Source organism: Daphnia carinata, chromosome 4 (genome assembly GCF_022539665.2).
Source record: "Daphnia carinata strain CSIRO-1 chromosome 4, CSIRO_AGI_Dcar_HiC_V3, whole genome shotgun sequence".
NCBI classification, from domain to species: domain Eukaryota; kingdom Metazoa; phylum Arthropoda; class Branchiopoda; order Diplostraca; family Daphniidae; genus Daphnia; species Daphnia carinata.
In genome coordinates, this window is record NC_081334.1 from 6,755,520 (window position 1) to 6,774,835 (window position 19,316).

The window sequence follows — 19,316 nt, forward strand, 5'->3', positions numbered from 1 at the left end:
GGCGGCTGAACCAGGGCTGGGCCCAGGGACGGAACACTATCATCGACCAATCAGACAAGCAGCGGGTTTAACGGCGAAAGAAAGAGAGAGAGAGAGCGCGCAGACAGAGACAGAGAGAGAGTCTCTTTTTCGAGGAAGGAATAGACACACACAGAGAGAGACTGTATAAATCAGATGGGCTTGTCCGCAGGTGCAGGTCATTCGGTAACTGAACACGAAGCTAGCCGCAAGTACGCGCAACACGTTCCAAAAAGGAGAGAAGACTGTAAAAGATTTTTTTAGTTATAGTTTTGGTCCGTGCAATCAATTTGATTCGATTTTATTGCGACCGACGTATCCAGCCACTCAGTTATTTAAAATAGATACGGAGAATAGGCCGCAAGTATTCAAGCGTCCTGTATACTGAAGACATTATTGCAAAAAATGCGGTTCTACAGTACAGTTTGGTTCGTGTTATTAGTGCTCTCGTTTTTGGTTGTCCTGGAAAGTGTTTCTTCATATCCGGCGGTGACCGGGGACGATGCGGAAGAAACCATCGTCTCCAGTCGACCGGCCGTCCGGAAACATTCAAAATCCAAGAAAGAGATCAACAGCCAGGGTAAAAATAAGAAAAATGGACATCACCCTATTCGTCATTCATCAAGAGGTAAGCTCCATTTTTTCCCCACCTCTCTTTTTAGTATTCATTAGTTACAGCAAAAAAAAAGGGGGGGGGGGACTTTTCGGGAGTTAGTTAACTTCGAAACGCCCATAGTGATGGATCTACGATCTGCCAATTGCCCTTCCCATGTAGTAACCTCATCCCCCCATATGCTGATCATTTAATACACAACGAGCTCGCAGCGGTCCGTCACCTTGATTGGCAAAAAATAGCACGTCTCGTTGACGTGCGTGAGCGTTTGACTCACGCACAGCCATTGACTGAATACGGAAAAGACCTTGCCTCGTCTTTCATTTCTTGTATACTTTGCTCGTTTTAGAGACATAGTATTTCGCCTTCGCGCTCTTTTCACGTTCGAAATCGCAGTAAGGGAATATACACACACAGGTGAATAATAATAATAATAATACCAGTATACACAGCCAACATTGCATGGCCGAGCATATGATAAGATGTGCAAGGCGTTGTGTCGACAATGACGTCAATCTCTCCGCTCCTCTTTCTTTTCGCCCATCTTCTTTGACTCGACTGTAAAGGGAGAGGTGCTCTGTTGTTACATTATCGTGACAACCTAAGTGCGCGATAGTCAAATGAGCTGAAATAAATCGCCATGGCAGGTCACCCGTGTATGTCTGTGTGGCACAAATTGCCCAATTTTAAGGTCACGCAAAGTCGATTTCTTTATTTATCCTAGTTCTTTTTTTTTTCTTCTCTCTATTTTTCGACCAGGATTGAAACAAATGACGGATTACGACTACGCTGCAGTAGCCGAACCAACAGTTTCTTCCGTTTCGCGAAAGCCAATCAGGAAGGACGATCGATCACCTTGGTCACCGAAACATAGTCGCAACAAAAAATCTCCGAACAGGAAGAACAAGACGAACCAAAGGAAAAGAAACGGGACTAAGCAGCAAAAGCAACTCAACAAGCGACAGGTCAACGTGATGAGGACGGCGCAACGTGCCGACGCGATTGACAATAGCGAAGACAACAAAGAAGGAACGGACGCTGCTGGACAACAAAATCTCAATCAGCTCTTGGGCTTGGGTAAGCCCCGCCCTCTTCCTCCTCCCGCTCCTCAACTCAAGCCTTTCGTTAGCGTAGGTGTGTGCTCACAAAACGAAAAGAAAAGCAATAAACCCCCCTAAAAAAAAGAGGGGCAAAAAAAAAAAGAAGTAGCAAATTGTCTAGTGTTTCACACATTAGTCACACACCTCGGGGTGGGCGGGCAAATCAAATTGAGGGCAATGGACATGATGTACAATGTGCAAGGTAGATTTTATTTTCAGGTCTATAGAGCAGTCGGCCATGGGTTCACGAGGGTTCACATCTCCGATCGTGAAGCTTCGTTTTATTACTTGTCACTATACCCATTGGTACACTAAATGCCAAAAATAGCCCCGATTAAACACGGACGATCTTTTTTTTTCTTTTACGAGCAAAGGCTAGGTGCATAAATAGATACAGAAGCGTTGTGTCCCCAATTTCTATGCTCTCCATCGAAGCCGCATGACGCGCGAGCAATTTATGTGTTCCTAAATCTTTATTCTCGTTTGTGTTGCAATAGGTGTCTTTGGCGATATGAAAAAATTCTTCGATGAACTTCGGAGCAATTTAGATGTGGAGACGGTGGCCGAGGAAGCCGCAGCTGCCGTGTCTGAACAACAGGACTCAACTGCCCCTAGACTTTCTGATGACGACCTCTCGCAAATTGCAGGTGAGAATCTCACGTTCTGACGGTTTTCTAGTGCCTACCCTACGTGTTGCGTACGAAATGGAGGGTTCTCAAGACGCTAATTTATCTCTATGGGGGGGGGGGGAGCATTAGATAACGCTTGTGGAAAGAAATTGTTTCGTTTTAATTGAAAGTGCAAAGTTTAAACATAAAAAGCGAGAATGGATAGTTTGCTTATTTAGCAAATCAAACCTGTGTTTCACTGCTATTCGAAGACAGAGAACCAATTAAGTTATTCTCAACTTCAAAGATAAAACAACTTCCGATGTGCAAAAAAGAGAAAGAAAGAGAAAAGTTTGTTGCGTTGCTAAATGAAAGACCGATCTTGAAATTTGGGATTTAGAAGCTAAAGAAACGCGTTAGCATGAACGACACGATAATTGGTGTCAATGAGAAAATCAGATCATTCCAAACTTTTAAAGCAAAAGTTACAAGGATCAATACTGGGGTACTACAAAGATAACTGACCCCTCATTTCAAAGAATATATTTAAAGCAATTCCAGAGACTTGTCTCTAAACTTGCTGCGCAATCAATAAAGCGTAAAAAAATCAAAGTTTTTTCCCCTTTTATCACCTTCTTAAACTTAAGTTGAATGCGAATCGGAAGGATTGAAAACAACATTATTGAAAGGATAAAGAGGGTAGAAAGCGGACGTGATTTAGTGGAATCGATTTAAAATCAGCGCCAATCTAAATGACGTCAGATTTGAGAGCCACGACTAGCGCGCCATCTGTGGGACAGGGCAAAGAGCGCGCAAGAATTTGTTTACGCGTTACCCATGGCAACGACGAATTCAATTTCCTATTACGATCATCACATTGCCTTTCAACAATAAAAAAAGAGAAATCCCAATCTTTATGGATACACTAATATGTTTAATGGTGTTTAATAGGATTGGAAGACTACGAAGAACTCCCCAACTATCAGGCCCTTCGAACGGCAACAGGATCGGAAAGAGGCAATGCATCACCTGTCCAACAACAGCAAAGGCGTTATTCCCGTCTAAAGGGTTTCGTCGCCATGGGAGGACCAGGCTCTGGACAGTCAGAAACATCACGTCATCATCACAGGAATCATCAGTATGATCCTGCTCTGCTATGGACGGGATTAGGTCGTCGCCGTTGATGAGGGAATTTAAAAACACACACACACATACACACACACACATCCTCAAAACCCCTTTACAGACAAGTACACACTGCTGAAAAGAGCCAATCTATTTGGCCTGTTCCGCTTTCCCTTAAACTCGATTTTTCATTTTTAAATTCTCATTACATATATATATATATTTATAAATATATATATATAGTATAAGTAAGTCTCGGGGTATATACTAGATATGAAAATGAGGGACGGATGGAACGGCAAGTCAATCAAGTAATTAATGGTGTAATGCCCACGTCTAGCCACCAATGGTAGAAAGCTACGGTAGAGCGCGCCAGTCAAAAGCTTTTCTGTATACAACTGCATGTATGGTCTCCATCTTTCGTTTACATTTCCAACTTATCTTATATTAGCTTTCAATTCCAATTTCACTGCGTGAAAAAGTACCCTCCGATGTTTCAAAGTGATCTTGGGTAGGCGATATTACGTAACGTATCATGTCAATGATTAGACTAATTCATTTTACATTTGCACATTTCGATTGTTGTTGAACTTCACCTATTTGTCTGTATCTGTGTGTGTCCCGTTCTCATTCGATGTTGTTCACTCAACTCAAGTCAAGGCGATACGAGCTCTACTTAAAAGGAAAATAGGCAGGATCAAATGATTTTATTCCGTTCGTGATCTGATATACTCTTGATTTGAGTTTTTTTAACGAAACTTTTTTGTGTTTTTTGTTTCCTCAATGTCGATCGATTCTGTACTGTTTTCAAACGCAGCATTTGATCTCACCATAGACGTAAAGCAAAAAGAAAAAAAAAAGATGCCCAGTGTCCATCCCTTTGTAACACTGTACGATGACAAAAAGAGTCAAATTTATCTAACTATTCCGGAAATATATCGAGAGCATTCAAACGTCCATTACCTAACGGTTCCTTACTCAACTGAATTCTCAGTACGTCTGAACGAGCTCAACTCGTACTGAGAATTCCTTCGAAAATTGAACATCGAGACGAATTTAGAATCAGAGATCATGAGGCGAACCATGCATCCATTGAATGAATTAAAAAGTCGCTTACCTTGAAAATGAATTTCCAGTTATCAGGTTCAACGTCCAGCTCTGAACTGGAGATTCTTCTTTCTTGTTGTTTATTTCATGATTGTGCACGTTAGTCAGTTGGCAGGACAGCAAACACAATGACAAAAAATATGGAGGACCTTTGAAAACACGTTTCCCTCCCATCCCTGCTAGTTGATCGAATGACCACCTTTTCTCGATGGTGCAACACCATTGCACGTTTCACTGATTTTCCAAGTTATTAAATTTAAACTAAATTTTTTCCTTTAATAAAAAAACTATTCATAAAAAGTTATTTAGAATCAAGTTAAGCTTGAAAATACAATAATTGTCAAAATAATCAGAACGAACGGCAGCATTGCTACGATTTAAAATGGCGTTGTGTGCAAGAAACATGTCATTTTATTCCATATTATTATGATATACATCGACGTGAACAGGGGGAGGGCAGAAACAGAGGTTTCCATCAACGAGTGAAAGCAGATATTGGGGAGAGGTGTTGAATATATATCTACGATCCATCACAATTAATGTTTATATCCGCAGATCGAAACGATTTTCATTATCATCATCAAAAGAAACATGGGGCGATTCAAATAGGTTTCAGACTGCGTAGTTTTTCAAGAACTAGTAAATGCTCCTTTCTTTTCTTTTCAAGGTTCACACCACAGGACAAAACGAGATATATCTCATTTCCCCATTTTTCTTTTTGGTGACCAACCGAATGCTCTAGATTCTTCACATTTGATGCTGGATTGACAATGGTGGTAAATGACATAATTTTAGAAAGTTCGCAACAAACGGAAAGAATATGATAAGAACAAGGGAGCGTCGGTGGTCGACACAACAACCGACTGTCTAGGAAAAGGAGGGCAACATCATGAGGAAAAAAAACTTAAAAAACAAATGAAAGTTTCTAGTTCATCACTCACCGGCATGTGCTGATTGTTTTCTAATCGGTTTCTTCTACCCATATTGGACTCCTCAGACTGTCTTGAATTTTTTAAAATGGTTATTAAAATTTGCACTCTGATCGACGCTTTCTAGCCGACTTTCGATCAACGTCTCACTACTTTGAGATCCCAAACACACAGAAACAATTTTGGAAAATTAAAAGAGTTCCATATCTTTCTTAATGAAACTACGTGTCACCCGCGTCAACCGAGCTCTCTCAACCTCAGTTGAATCGTTGCTTGAATGACGAATGAAATTACAAAAGCAAATGCAACCATTCAAACAAAACACAATGGTAATTAACGGAAACGTCGCCACAGCAACAGGGCGAAAAACAAATTCAAGATATTGAAAATGTCCCAAGACATTAATATTTGTCTTTAATTCCCTTGGCTTTGACCCGCTTGCGATTTCTCGTGAGAATGCCATTACACACCCGCCTCAGGACGGGAGCTACATCTCATGTCCCCTACTAGTAGTCCCTGCCATGTACACGGGTTTTAATCTAAATATTATATGGGAGGAAGTAGGGAGGGATTGTTTCTAATGTCTTCCTGTTTGTATACTAAGAAATGAAAAGAATTTGTCACTGAGTTGATGGGAGTAGTTAAAAGGTTTGAAAAGGAGTGCAATTTGACGAATCGAGCCTGAGCCCTTCTTTTTCGGTGCGTAACCGAAAATTAAACAAGAGAATGTTGGTTTAGAAGGAATGGACAGAAATGTTATAACTGGAACGTAAATAAAATCAAATTGACAATGGAAAGAAAAAGGAAAAACAGAAACGACCTAAGCCTAACACGGATGCTGTTCACCCTCCAGTTAACTGTGCGGATATTTTTACAACCCCTACCACGCCATATTTTTTCGTTAATTTATCTTATTTAAATCTTTGTTTTGTCTCTGTTTTTTTTGTTTTTTTTTTTTTTACTGAGCTGAGGAATGGAATTGAAGAATGGCCCTGCCGGGAATTTCAGATTTGCAAAGTTTGTTGATCACTTCGGAAGCTTCTTCAGCTGGGAAAACGCTGTGCGGTGGAGGTTGAACCTGCAACAAAAAAATAGAGCAATGATAAACGGCAATTTATTTGAAACTGATGCAAGTTATTAAATACCTTGCCAGAGTGAACGAGGTCGACCAACTCTTTGAGCTGTTCCACAGTTCCAGTCTCGACTGGTTCTATGGTGATGCCGTATTCTTCGGCCTTGCGCGAGAATTTGGGTAGCAGGCGATCGGCTGTCTCATGACCGAGGAAAACTACGCCGCCCTTGCTTAGACATTGAATAGATCGGTTGAGGCTGCGCGAAGTAGTGCCAAAATCGATCACGACGTCCACCTGACCATGGCAGGCATCTTTGGTCCTCTCAATTAGGATGCGCTCGTAGAGCTCTTCATTCCATTGGATAACATCCACCCTACGGAAAAAAAAATTATTTTATATGATTATTTTCACATTGTGTGATTTAGTTGGTACATACTTTCCGGATTCCTGAGCCAAGCAAAAGCCCTCATCACGAAGGCACGCTACGGCAATGTGAACACGATGTTGTTTTTCGCTGAAGAAATATCGAGCAAGACGAAGGGCCCAAAGAGCCAAACCACCAGTACCGACAACCAGGATGTGGCACATTCCTGTTGGTTAATATACAGAATAATCATCAAGCTCTAGTGTTACTAACAGCGTGTAGCTAGACAAACCTTCGGGTCCTTTCTCTTCAGAAATGCGTCGGACAACATCCTCGGCTTTCTGGACAGTGTTGAGAGCCCAAAGAGCACCAGAAGGTAGCATAGCAGCAACAGACAAGGACATCTCATCGGGAATCTTGACTAAAAAATTGATTTCTGGCACACTCATGTATTCTGCGTATCTATTAAAAAAAAGAAAATGAATTTCTTATGTGTTGTTTCAAAATAATGTTTTAAAGCTGTTAATACCCTGGAGGGCACTCGTCAAAGGGGTAGACAATGACATGATCACCAACTTTAATTCCACAGCTAGTCTCTACTTCTTCACCAATTGACTCAACAACTCCAGCTACCTCATAACCAGGATAGAAAGATGAGTCACGGAGACCACGGTTAGAGGTGCTGGTTGTACAGAGACCACTGTCACTACCCATCGAGCAAGTACTCGAGGTACTGGAAACACTGGCAGATCTTTGTCTGTAACAAGCTCCAGCACACATCACCTATGGTAGCAAAGAGAAAAGATGTCTGTAGAGATTAAGTAATTACACGTACAAGTAAGATTAAATTACTTTGACACGGGCTCCCAATGCTGGTACGTCTGGTACCATGACGTCATACTGGAAGACATACTCCTTGCTCATGCCAACCGTAGCCGGACTCTCGATGCTAACTTGCTTGCACACACGGTTCATTCTTGATGATGGAGTTGTTGGGGGATATTTCGACAACCTAATGGGACATAGGAAAAGAATAAATTCAGAATTGCAAAAAAAAAAAAAAAAATTCGGTGACCGTGTTACACGTTACACATTCAAGTTTAGTCTGCTAAAGTCGACAGATCAAAAGACAAAAGTATCGATTTTCTGTCTTCTATGTCCGTCCAAAAAACCAAAACAAAACAAAAGGAGTTATAACCTGTCATCAGGGATGAGACACTCGACGGGCATTTTTGCACAATTTTTGTGTTAACGAAATCTATTAAAATTCTTTTAGCAAGAATATTATACCAGAATCTATTGTCCCCACTCGCAAGAGAACAAAAGGATTATTTCGAAACTTTGGAGCGGGAGATTTGCACAGTGCGTTCCTTGAGATTTCGCAGGGAATAATGGATAGCGTGAAGCAGCTGAAGGTTGGCTTTATGCGGGCCGCTAGGAGGAGTGGCGTCGGGAGTCGGCGCGTTGCGTGACGCTATCTCCGACGCTCGCGACCAATAGCCAGGTCGGGAGGGCCAATCACGAAGCGAGCACCCCGAGAACACGTGGACAGCACAGTTCCGTCAGAGGAGCAAAGAGAACACCAAGGAGCTAGTCTACGTCCTCGGCCCCGTGAAAATCGATGCTGGTCTTTTTCACGTAGGGAAAGGGGAAAGCCTCCCGCCATTGCGCAAAATTGCGCAAAAAAAGAAAAGAAACGAACTAAATCGATGCTATGGTGGCAACAGCTTTGGATTTTTTCCATCTCTTGAGAATGTAATAAACTAGTTTTATTTAATTGGCAAACATGGTGTGGGTAGTGGAGAACAGGTGTACCGGTAATCAAAATTCGGCTCAAGGCGTTCTTACAGAAGTAAACAACTCCATGTATGGATCACGTTTAAAGCTGAAAAGTCAGTGTGAACGAAAAGGGTCAAATCGTAGACGATACACCGAGAAATATCGATATAAATACGAAGTTGTTTACGATATAAAAAGGTCGAAAACGAACCCAGTCAAACTAAACCGAAAACAACAACAACCAATCTCCTTATTTGCATTCACGGACCTCCAAAATGGCTTCGTATTTTGAGAATATTCGGCCATGTTGTTGAAGATCGTCACGTCTCGACTACATTTTTTGAATAAATCTCTACAACAACAACATTCAATTTCTTTTCGGTTTTCGTCTATTTTAAAAGTGCAAACAAATTTATCTCTTAGTCACGAAGGTCGTTCTAGTTCCCCACTTGCTGTTTTCCTATCTCCGGATTTTTTTTATCTTCATGGAATAGGATTCAAAATTAAAACAATAATAACTAAAACTAAAAACAAACAACTCATAAAATTGCAAACTAGTATAACTTTTTCTAGTCTACTGCGCACTTTCCGACCGGTGTCTTGTTTTTGTTATCGAACTCGTCACGAAAAGTTCTCTCAATTCATTTTCTCTTCACCATATCGGGGATGTGACCAAGAAGGACACTGTAGCCTACACCGGCCAAGTCCAGTTCAACAAACAAATATGACGTAATGAAATCGGTTTTCTTTCCAGCAGAGGATGTCGATAACAGCCGATTCCCCATTTCCGTCGTCAATATCCCAACAACATAATCATGGTGATGGAAACAGACGAGATGCCGCAGTTATTGCTGCGATACGCAAGTATTCAAGCTGTACGCTAATTAGAAGTGTCGTCATTATTTACAAAAAAGAAATCAGATCTTGCGTGTCTTTTCCGCTTGTGTCTGTGTCCTAGAATTCTCCCGATAGCTTTTCACGCAGCAAAGCACGACTCGTGCACGTGATCAGATCGCCACACCCCCAGCTACTCCTCCAAACTTCCTCTCATCAAACAACAAAGAAATTCTAGCTTTTTTGATTTAAAAGAGAACGTAAATGACTTGGCTAATTTATCGCATTCGAATTACAAAGGAATATTAATTTGGTATGACTTTTTTTTCAGGCGGAAACGATCAATTTTTGACCAACGATGAAAATGGAAACCAGTCTGGATTTCCTTGATCTTTTTACAATGAGATAGTTCCAAAGTGTTCTTGTTACCAAACAACAAAGAAATGGGATAAAAGCCGGGCAAGATACGTTTTCTTCAAGCCATAATAAGCACTTTAAATGAGTCAGTTCAAGGTTCTTTCTTCTTTTGGTCGGTGAATTGAACATACTTTGCTAGAGGAAGTAAGAGAAGGGAAAACCACGAGATTACCTGGACTTATTCAGCTGCTGCTTGAAGCGGTAAGAACGGCAGAACTGGTTTCCGTGAAAGCAAGCAACCACGAACAAACTATTTGCATGAAGACGTGCGTGAGATTCGGTCAGACAAAGCCTGAAGCTCAACTGCTGTGAGGTACGTGCACTCTTGTTGTTTTGCTGAAAAACAGATGTGGGGATGATGGCGATGGCCGATGAGACAGAGGTGGAGAGAGTGAACTCTTGTGAGCCGATTTCGTGCAGCGCCACGGGTGTCTGTAATCCATAATACAATCGCAACAGCTTTGCTAGATGGCAGACTTGAAAGTTTATGATCTATAGTCCACCCGGTACCGCCACAAGCGAAGTGAGAAGTCTTCGTCTTGAAAAGCGACAGAGCTGTCCTATCTATATTTCCCAATAGATACTGTATGCAAAGAAGTCAATACAAAAACTATAAATAAACCACATGTTTAGTTTTTTTCTCGTAATAACTCGAAATCCCTTGTTTCCTATTGATCCTTCGACGAAACAATACAAAAACGGATAGAGCATAATTACTACGTTCTATTTAGAAAGGATTTAGCAGAATTATCATAAAATAGATTCTCAGTTGACTAAATAAAAAATGGCTTCACAACTCAATAAGCAACACATCTTTTCTGAGCAAATGTAACATCAATGCGATATTTGCATTGAACTCTATTTTCAGCACGTGATGCTTCTTCTGTGCAACTATTTACTTATTCGGCATTAAATCCACGTTACATGTTTGCAACCAGATCAATTGGCGATTGAGAAAGAAAACAAAGGGTACAGCTACGCCATCTATTGCTATTTTCGGTTCTGTGAAATCAAGGCTTGCGCGCATAAATAATAATAGAACAATCTGTTTTAATATATTATTTATTAATTAATAGGGAAATATGCAAGGAAACGGAACATTACGATAAAAATGATTCGCACACAACTGGATGGATCGGGCAAAAACAATCGAAAACAAGAAGGCAACAAACGATTCTGTTCATTTTCAGTTGGTAAGGCACGTCCTCGGTATGTGTCCTTGTTTTCATTTCATATCTTTGTTTTCCCCCAAAGCGACATTTAACACGAGAACAGAATTATCGCACTTTTTAGGCTGAGGAATGGCGTTATTTTAATTCAGCGACGATCCCTATTGTCGGAAGGAATTTTGGAAGGAATGGTATAGAAGACCACTACGCGTGTAAAAATGAAATAACTGATTAAAAAAATTAAAGAAAATACACAGAAATGACATCAACTCTGACACATGAATGTGGTCTCTTAACGGACGGGTAACGTGGCTAATTTCGCAATGTTTTGGCTTTAATGGGCGTTTGGAGGACGGTGGGGCACGTATCGATCACTTTTAACAACAGACTGTCGATATAGTCTTTCAGATCTGAAATTTCATTATCTCGTTCTTCAAGCAAATCAATCAATCCCTAGAAGCCAAACAAACAACGATTACGACACGGAATATAATTAACTGAAAGCAAACAAGTCACCTCGCGGGATTTTTCCTGATAGATGCGCAGTCTATCTTCGGAAGTGGATGAATCACGCGGAGTACGATGATGATCGCGGGGCGTGTTATTATTGGCCGGCTTATCTTCACCGACAACGACACGCTGGTGAAACGAAGCCGCCATTTTCATGCGATGCGTCTCATTGGCACTCGAAGGTGTCGTTGCTATTCATAGAGCGAAATAAAATGAAAAACAAGTGAACTCATTAGAAAACCATGCCTCATAATAAAAGACGAAGAAAATTGTGCATAAAAGTAGACAAGGCTTGCAACTAATGTTAGTGACAACAGCAAATTCATATCCCAAATTCATGCAGGAAAAAGTGGAAGGTGAAAGCAAATCAAACAAGTGGGTTAGATTAAATTTTAGATTGTTTTTTTGTTGTTGTTGTTTGGTTTTGATACTTTAAAGTGCCGTGGGTAGCTAAAGGATCGATTGGGAGGGAGTGTTTACCCGCCTGTTCTCCAGCACCAACATCGTCCTCGTCGTCTTCCGTGATAGGCGAGCCAGCCGACTGGTCGCAGGATGGCGATTCCAGGGTCAGCGACTTGAGACAGGGGGCCAATGATATTCTTTTACGTCGAGCTTTAGCTTCTTCATCAACCGGCTCATAGGGCACGATGGAGCGACGAGCGCCGCCAACGGCAACGTTATCATCAGAAGAATTTTGTGATAGCATCGCCATGTCGTAATTATCCCAAGACAGTTGGGCTTGTCGGGCGCGGTTGGACGCAGTTGATTGGACAGAATGAGGTGTCTGAATTGTAGCAGGTGTGAGCTGTAGCGGCGTAGCAGTTGGCGGAGTAAAGAGCATATCGTTTGGCAATAAAAGTGCAGCCAGGGGACGATTTAATGCTTGGACAACGTTTTCCGAGGGCGGTGAATACGAAGGGCTAATTTCGTGCGGATGCTCTACATCGGTCACTGAGACGGCACTATCCATAGTCTTAGCACTTTCTGAATTAGAAGCGGCCGTCATTGCCGATGACAATTGCTCGCTACCGCCGAATCCCTGACTACCATCTTCTTTACTGTTCTCTGACCAATCTAACTCAACTACGCCAATCGATCGCTGTTCGGTATCTGTTTCGCTATTTGGTGTAGAGAACAAACTAAAGAGGCGATCACGTCGAACATCTTTGGGCGAAGAATTAATAGGAGTCTCCTCTACGCGACCAGAAGTTTGCAGGGCAATGCTGGAACCTTCCTCCTGGATTTTCTCAACTGGACTGATCTCAATCGTTTTATCGTTGAAAAAATCGACCGTAGCTTCCGTTTCCATCAGATCTTCTTGGCCTTCGTCTTCGTCATCGCTCGAATCGGTGTTGTAGAGTTCTACTACGTTAGACGAACGAGCAGGTTTAGGGGGCGGTACTTCTACAGCCGTGACGGAGGGTTGCCGATCGTGTTCTTCGATAACCTTCTCTAGCATCTGGCACACACTGTCCTCGTCCAACATCAATTCGTCGGCCTCATCAACATTGCCCAAAACAAGCACGTGTAAAGGCTCGTTCCTATTGTAAGTAACGTCCAAAACATCGTCACGGTCATCATCCTCTTCCAGATCTGAAAATTCTTCATCCTCAGAGGAATCAGATTCGAATGGGTTCAACTGAATGGGCTGAGGCTGGCTGAGAGCATCGTCAATCTCCAATATGCTTCTGGGCAGAACGACTGGCTGCTGCATTATTGAATAATCATAGGACGGAAGCAAAGGTTCATTCGACACTTCAGAAAGTGGAGGGACTGGACTTCTTCTGGGTTTAGGAACAGGCGGTTGTCGAGCAACAGGTTCATCATTGACACCGACAGGGAAAGAAGAAGGATAGGGTGGTGATGACGACATGCGGGGTCGAGCCGATAGTGATTGGCCAGTGTCAAACTCGGCTTCTGCTTCCTCACCTGCAGATATGGGCTGCACCTCCACGATCGGGACTTCGTCGACGGTGGGTAAATCCTTGCGTTGGCGAGCCTGAGGAACGACAGCAGGGGGATCCGTTTCCACCGGTACTTCGTGGCTTTTGATGACGCGGGCTTTTGGGACAGGAGCGGCACTGCTATTCTGTTTACTGGAAGGAGGCGAAGCGGACGGTGAGAGCGATGGCTTTTCAACAATAAAAGAATCCTGGATGATGATGGACGGCACTCCCCCTGCCACTAATGAGGGCGGTGATGAGGAATGTAAAACAGCTGCGGCAGTTGACATAGCAGCAGTTGTCATTGCAGCACCTGCTTTTTCCTCCGGCTGCTTGCCGACGGGCGCTTCCGACACTGCAGATAAAACCAAGCCGGAACCGTTTGTTGAGAGAGAGATCTTTTGACCACCGCTGACTCGTGGTTGTTTACTAACGGCTGGCGTAAACATTAGCTAAGTATGAAGGCCCTAAGCGCTAGTTAAGATCGAAATCAACATTCACAAAGCAGAAACGGGGATAAAACAAACAAGATGAGCTACTGTGGATGGAAATTTAAAAAAATAATAAATAAAATGGTTTAAGCGGACACCCCATCAACCGATTAATCAAGCTCCAAAAACAAAGACCTAGTTTTTAGTATTTAAAAAAAAAGTATGAGGCTGGAGGGGGAAAAGAATGAAGCAAGCAAGCTGAACGGTCATTGACTTTGGCTCACCTTTACTCTGTTTGCTTCCGAAGAATTTCTGATTCCAATCGCTTTGTTGTTGAGTGGGCGATTTACTCGCACCGCTAGTCACAGAGACGGCTAAACTGGAACTGAAAATACATATATAAAAAACAGTAATTAATAGGGGGGAAAAAATATTATTTCACAAGAATCAATTTATCTAGTGCTCACATAGACGACGACGGTTGAATGGCTCGGTTTGGCAATGTGGCTGACGAGCCGGAACGCTTCATTGAATTGTGCCGAAGCAGCTCTCCGCCGCCAAGGTTTTCCAGTGATCCCTGGCCGCTAGCTAGACTGCTACTACCACCAGCCAAGTTCAGTGAACTTCCAGAGCTTTTATGTGACAGCTCGTCAAACTAAATTCAACAAAACGTTTAGCATAAAGTCAGATCTCCGGAACAAGAATGAACGACAAAAAAAGTTTGTTTCATTACTCTAAACTCATCGTCATCTTCTGATATAACGCCCGGGTCCGGTTCTCCGCTAGAATATTTACCGCTATACCGACCAGAACTATGGCGGGAAAGACGACCATCTCCTTTTTCATCCCGGGCACCACTCTTTGGCATCCTCAGTTTGCTTCCTGATTTTAAAACATAAGGCATTAAGCATAAAATACAGTGGTGTACAAAATTATGAAACGGAATAAATTTTGAAAAATTTTGACTGCTGCAATCAATCAAAGACAATATGCTTACCAACAGATGAGGCTAGCTTCTTGATACCTCCTTTCTTCTCCTTGCCAAGGCTCATAAGACTTCCCCCTGATTAGACGTGATAAGGCATGCATTAAAATTGATTACCTTTCGTGTCCAGACCAGCAGAACCATCAACCAAGTGAAAGGTATCATGCGATCAGGCACAAGATACTCAACGAGACTCACCGATGTTATGTGCCGCCTGGGACAGGTGGCCGAATGAGCCCTTGTGTTTCTCTTTTTTGGATAAGTCTAGCAGTGATCCTGACTTGACGGTAAACGCCACTCGAACCTCGATCTCACCACGGTTCTTATTTTTTCCCTCTTGGCCCGGCTTGCTTTTTAATGGATACCACCTGTTAAACATTTTTGTAATACAGAGATTTAGAGGCAAACTAACGGAACTGCAAATAAAAAATTGCTACTTTGTTCTGGGTCTTTCATAAACATCAAAATTGGAGAGAGGCAATGCAACCATGCCCAAAAACTCGTCGACTCCAATGAAATTTTGATGTAGGGCAGTGAGAACAATTTCTGCAGTATTCCCTTGTGTAGGGATTGCTCTAAACAGAAAATAAATAGATTATAAACAATTCATATGTTGTGTACAACTGTATGACTCACAGTTCACATTCTTCCTGCCATTCTAGATCTGATAGGGCCTTTTGTTTAACCGATGTCTGGAATTTCTCCTTTCCCAAAGAGATTGTGACAAAGGCATCATTTGTACCTGAAACTTTTTGGGAAAAAACAAAATTATTCCAAAACGTCTTTCCAAAACATACAATGATCATACCATTCTTCCCCTTGGTCAACAGTCCCTTCACTCGGCACACTATATACATTAAAAAGAGATTACAAAACGAACAATCAAGCTGAAAAGCATGCTGGTACCTGTGACTTGTACATGCGTTGGACTCCACATTCCTTAAGTTGCTGTGTGGATGTATCAGCTATTTGTAACTAGATTTAAAGCAATCAAGAGTTGAGAAAAAGGATAGGGAATATAAGTTAATTAGGAGACTATAACAGGTTTACAAGACTGTAAGCACTAAAGATTGTGATAAGGATTCACAACAACACAGAATCTCTAGCTGTCAGCAATCCAAGATTGCTTCGCGATGAAATTTGCTAGTGCAGGCTCATAGCCGGGTGTCAAGGTCGGTTACTCACCCGTAAAACAGAGAAAAAAAGCACGATGCTGTTATTTGACTTCCGGCCTTCGGGGCCTGTTTTGTTTTCCCGAGAGTGATGTCACGCGGGACGAAAGGATGAAAAGGATGAACTGCACACAGCCACCAAGAGAGTTAAAAAATTTCCTCTAAAGCTGCCGGATAAAATTGCTTTCGCAATGGCGGTTGAGCTGTTTCACTTTTGGTAGCAAGATGTTATCTGCCACTATTCAAATGACTGCAATTAAGTACGAGCTCTGCGCGACCTGATGTTGCCAACACCGATTGCAGTAGTATAATGAGGAGGATTTACGAACGGATTTTTTTTACGGACGTCAGGCGGTTTTCTATGGTGTGACGCTAACGCCATCTAACCTCCGTTGGTTGTATAGGTTAATTTTTAAAATTTCTTTCTTTTTTTGGGGGGGTATCAAGAACAAATACAAATCCATTGCGGAAATTGAAACCTGGCAGAAAAGAACAAAAAACGAACGAACTACATGGTTCAATATCCGATTGGTGACTTTAATCCGCCTTTTCTTGGTCTCTTTTATTTTCAGACCAGGAAGTGTATATGAACGCAATGCGTAGAAAGTTGCATTTAGCCGACATATGGTTTGTATTAAAAAAATGCACTGTCGTGACCCGGCTTGTTATATCCGTAAAAAAAATTGTGGTGTGGGAAGCGTGTGCCAGTTTCCAGTGAAAAGGTTGAGAGGGAGGGCGGTTGTGGATAGATTTAGTTTCGTCGAACGGGGTCAGCTTCATGGTGAAAGTTTATGGACTATCGTCGTATGGTTCGATCACTTACCACAAAAAACCAATGTAATTAAGTAACGCAATTTTTCCCAGCACATAAATTGTCGTAGGAATCACTATTGGAGAAAACGTGCATTGTAGTACTTTCGACCGTGTGTCATAAAAACAATATTGCGATTATTTTTCTGGATTTTCGTCAAACCTTTTGGATGGTAAAATAAGGTGAAATAGCTAACTTTTTTGACAGCGTAACAAGTAAAACGCAAGCTTTGTCGGTAGCATGACGTCAATTTACCGTTGGTGCGTTTGAGGATTGATTTGACAGCGGCCATTAATTTGGGACCTAGCAAGTTGTGTTTGCAAAGACGTTGCCGCTCTGCAGTATTTTTGCTAACGGGACAATTTTTGTTGTTAGCTGGAAAGCAATGACCCTGTCATTAAGAGCCAAAACACATTTAACTTGCTAATATTAAATTCAGTAAATGTTGCTTGAAATAAATTATACCAAAAAAAAATCAGAGCACATGTAGGGAATCAGGGACCAAATTGGTTGGTGGAGGGAGAAGGGAAGAAATGGAGGTGTGACTGTTAAAGTGTTACCTATTTTGCATTTTGTAAAACACAAGTGAATATCCAGTCTGTTGCAGCAGGGAAACTCAAAGGGTAGAGTTTCTTGAATTGTCAATCGTTTTATAATGATCGTGAACTTTTCTTCGCGGTCAAATCAAATTAGGTCAAATTATCTAAATATATCATTTTCTTCCCGATAGATGGCGACACTCTAATGGTTTTAGGAAAAAATCCATAAAAAACATAATGTCGTAAAACGGCTTATTCGATTAGGCGATAAAATTTAAATGCTTTAAAAGGACAGTTAAATTTAAACCAAAATATATTGAATTTTGCGGATTTCGGTTGTATTTTTTACTTTAGGATCACTATTTGCCAATGCAACCGATCTTTGCCACTGTCGTCTGCTTGTCGACTTCCAATCAAAGGGTTGTCAAAAACAGTTTTTTTTTTTAACTTGGTTCATAAATATTTGTTTCATATTTCAAAATGAATATACGGTGTGCCAGAGTAAGTCCAAAAAATTATCTGCATATGAATAAAAATCATATCTCATCGTAATTTTTGGTTAACACCAGCCGGACGACTTGATGAACATGCAGCATTGTAACCTCTTATGCTTGCCGGAAAACTACCAAATGAAGTATTTCTTCTATCATGGTCTTTCCTGGCCTCAACTCAGTTATGTTGCTGAAGACGAGAAAGGACACATTGTGGGGTGCAGTCTAGCTATAAAAAATGCCTTTCGGCAATGCAACTATGTACTAACCATGTGCTTTTACATAGGTATGTTTTAGCTAAAATGGAAGAAGACAGTGAGGATGAACCCCATGGCCACATCACATCACTTGCAGTGAAACGTTCCCACAGGTAAAACATGACTTAAAACCCCCATTTAGCATCAGTACAATCTTTGGTTCTGTTGCAGGCGATTGGGATTGGCTCAAAAGCTAATGGACCAGGCATCCAGATCTATGATTGAATGTTTCAATGCAAAGTATGTGTCCCTTCACGTAAGAAAAAGTAACCGAGCAGCACTTAATCTCTACACCAATACCCTGAAATTCTCGTAAGCAAGAGTTATCAAAATTTTAAAAGAGAGCAACTTTGTTTACATTTGGTTTTTATGATAAAGGATATCTGAAATCGAGCCAAAGTACTATGCTGACGGAGAAGATGCTTACGCAATGAAGCGCGATTTGGTATCATTTTCACAGCAAAACGATACGCTACCAGCAGATGCGACTACGTTCTACGAGACTAAGACGCCCGAAGAACGTAAGCGCCTAGCCGCGATTGCCCAAGAAAACAGAAATATGGAAGAATGAATAAAAGATAGAAGTGACCGAAATTGAATTGACGGTTAAGCTGAACATGTTTAAGACTGAATTGTCGTGAATACAGATCATCAAACCAATTGAAGATGACCAGCACCTTTACTTTACTGGAAAATGAATCAAGGAAAAAACCCAAATCTTTTGGTAATGGAGAGTGATGCTGAATTAGCCTTATTCTCGACGACTCCAAAAAAGGAGGAAGACGTATGCACACTATGAAGGAGCTAAGAAAAAGAACAAAAAAAAAGACACATTGGCTGTGACTGGATGCTTACTTCCCTTTCCCTCCCCCGCGAGGAAAAAGAGACAGTAAAGGCTCGTTATGTTGTGTGAGACATCGGTAGATTTCTCTTCTGTTCTTTCTCTTCAGCTCCGACTTTTGTCTCCGCCCTGCTATTGACGCGGCAGCGGTTACGTAGGCGCTCGTACGTACATTCACACGTGACGGGATGTCGGAACGT

At 41.7% G+C, this 19,316-nt stretch overlaps 4 protein-coding genes across 7 annotated transcripts; 2 read left to right on the plus strand and 2 right to left on the minus strand.

Moving 5' to 3' along the window:
- The first annotated feature begins 200 nt into the window (after positions 1-200).
- LOC130687337 (uncharacterized) lies at positions 201-4,420 on the plus strand. 2 transcript variants are annotated; one of them, XM_057510484.2, is made up of 4 exons: positions 201-646; positions 1,391-1,765; positions 2,229-2,378; positions 3,291-4,420. In XM_057510484.2, exons 1-4 carry the CDS (start codon positions 424-426, stop codon positions 3,521-3,523), a joined length of 981 nt encoding a protein of 326 aa, XP_057366467.1. In that variant the 5' UTR covers positions 201-423; the 3' UTR covers positions 3,524-4,420. The 2 variants fall into 2 exon arrangements, with proteins under 2 accessions (XP_057366467.1, XP_057366468.1); XM_057510485.2 differs by having other exon boundaries at positions 205-646; positions 1,391-1,708.
- Positions 4,421-4,959: 539 nt separating this feature from the next.
- LOC130687333 (quinone oxidoreductase-like) lies at positions 4,960-10,301 on the minus strand. 3 transcript variants are annotated; one of them, XM_057510480.2, is made up of 7 exons: positions 10,140-10,301; positions 7,790-7,949; positions 7,467-7,720; positions 7,230-7,399; positions 7,010-7,163; positions 6,646-6,946; positions 4,960-6,578 (listed from the first exon to the last, which is right to left on the minus strand). In XM_057510480.2, exons 2-7 carry the CDS (start codon positions 7,910-7,912, stop codon positions 6,459-6,461), a joined length of 1,122 nt encoding a protein of 373 aa, XP_057366463.1. In that variant the 5' UTR covers positions 7,913-7,949; positions 10,140-10,301; the 3' UTR covers positions 4,960-6,458. The 3 variants fall into 3 exon arrangements, with proteins under 3 accessions (XP_057366463.1, XP_057366464.1, XP_057366462.1); XM_057510481.2 differs by lacking the exon at positions 10,140-10,301 and adding an exon at positions 8,228-8,359; XM_057510479.2 differs by lacking the exon at positions 10,140-10,301 and adding an exon at positions 8,136-8,343.
- Positions 10,302-11,015: 714 nt separating this feature from the next.
- On the minus strand, positions 11,016-16,523 carry LOC130687325 (rab11 family-interacting protein 1-like). Its single transcript, XM_057510468.2, has 12 exons — positions 15,912-16,523; positions 15,814-15,852; positions 15,642-15,747; positions 15,443-15,580; positions 15,204-15,373; positions 15,018-15,083; positions 14,754-14,902; positions 14,488-14,675; positions 14,305-14,405; positions 12,127-13,944; positions 11,653-11,837; positions 11,016-11,589 (listed from the first exon to the last, which is right to left on the minus strand). Exons 1-12 carry the CDS (start codon positions 15,940-15,942, stop codon positions 11,449-11,451), a joined length of 3,132 nt encoding a protein of 1,043 aa, XP_057366451.1. The 5' UTR covers positions 15,943-16,523; the 3' UTR covers positions 11,016-11,448.
- A 1,362-nt stretch (positions 16,524-17,885) lies between these two features.
- On the plus strand, positions 17,886-18,940 carry LOC130687340 (N-alpha-acetyltransferase daf-31-like). The gene is made up of 5 exons (XM_057510489.2): positions 17,886-18,028; positions 18,097-18,236; positions 18,305-18,388; positions 18,447-18,587; positions 18,654-18,940. The coding sequence occupies exons 1-5, from the start codon at positions 18,008-18,010 to the stop codon at positions 18,844-18,846; spliced, it is 579 nt and encodes a 192-aa protein (XP_057366472.1). The 5' UTR covers positions 17,886-18,007; the 3' UTR covers positions 18,847-18,940.
- Positions 18,941-19,316: the final 376 nt, after the last annotated feature.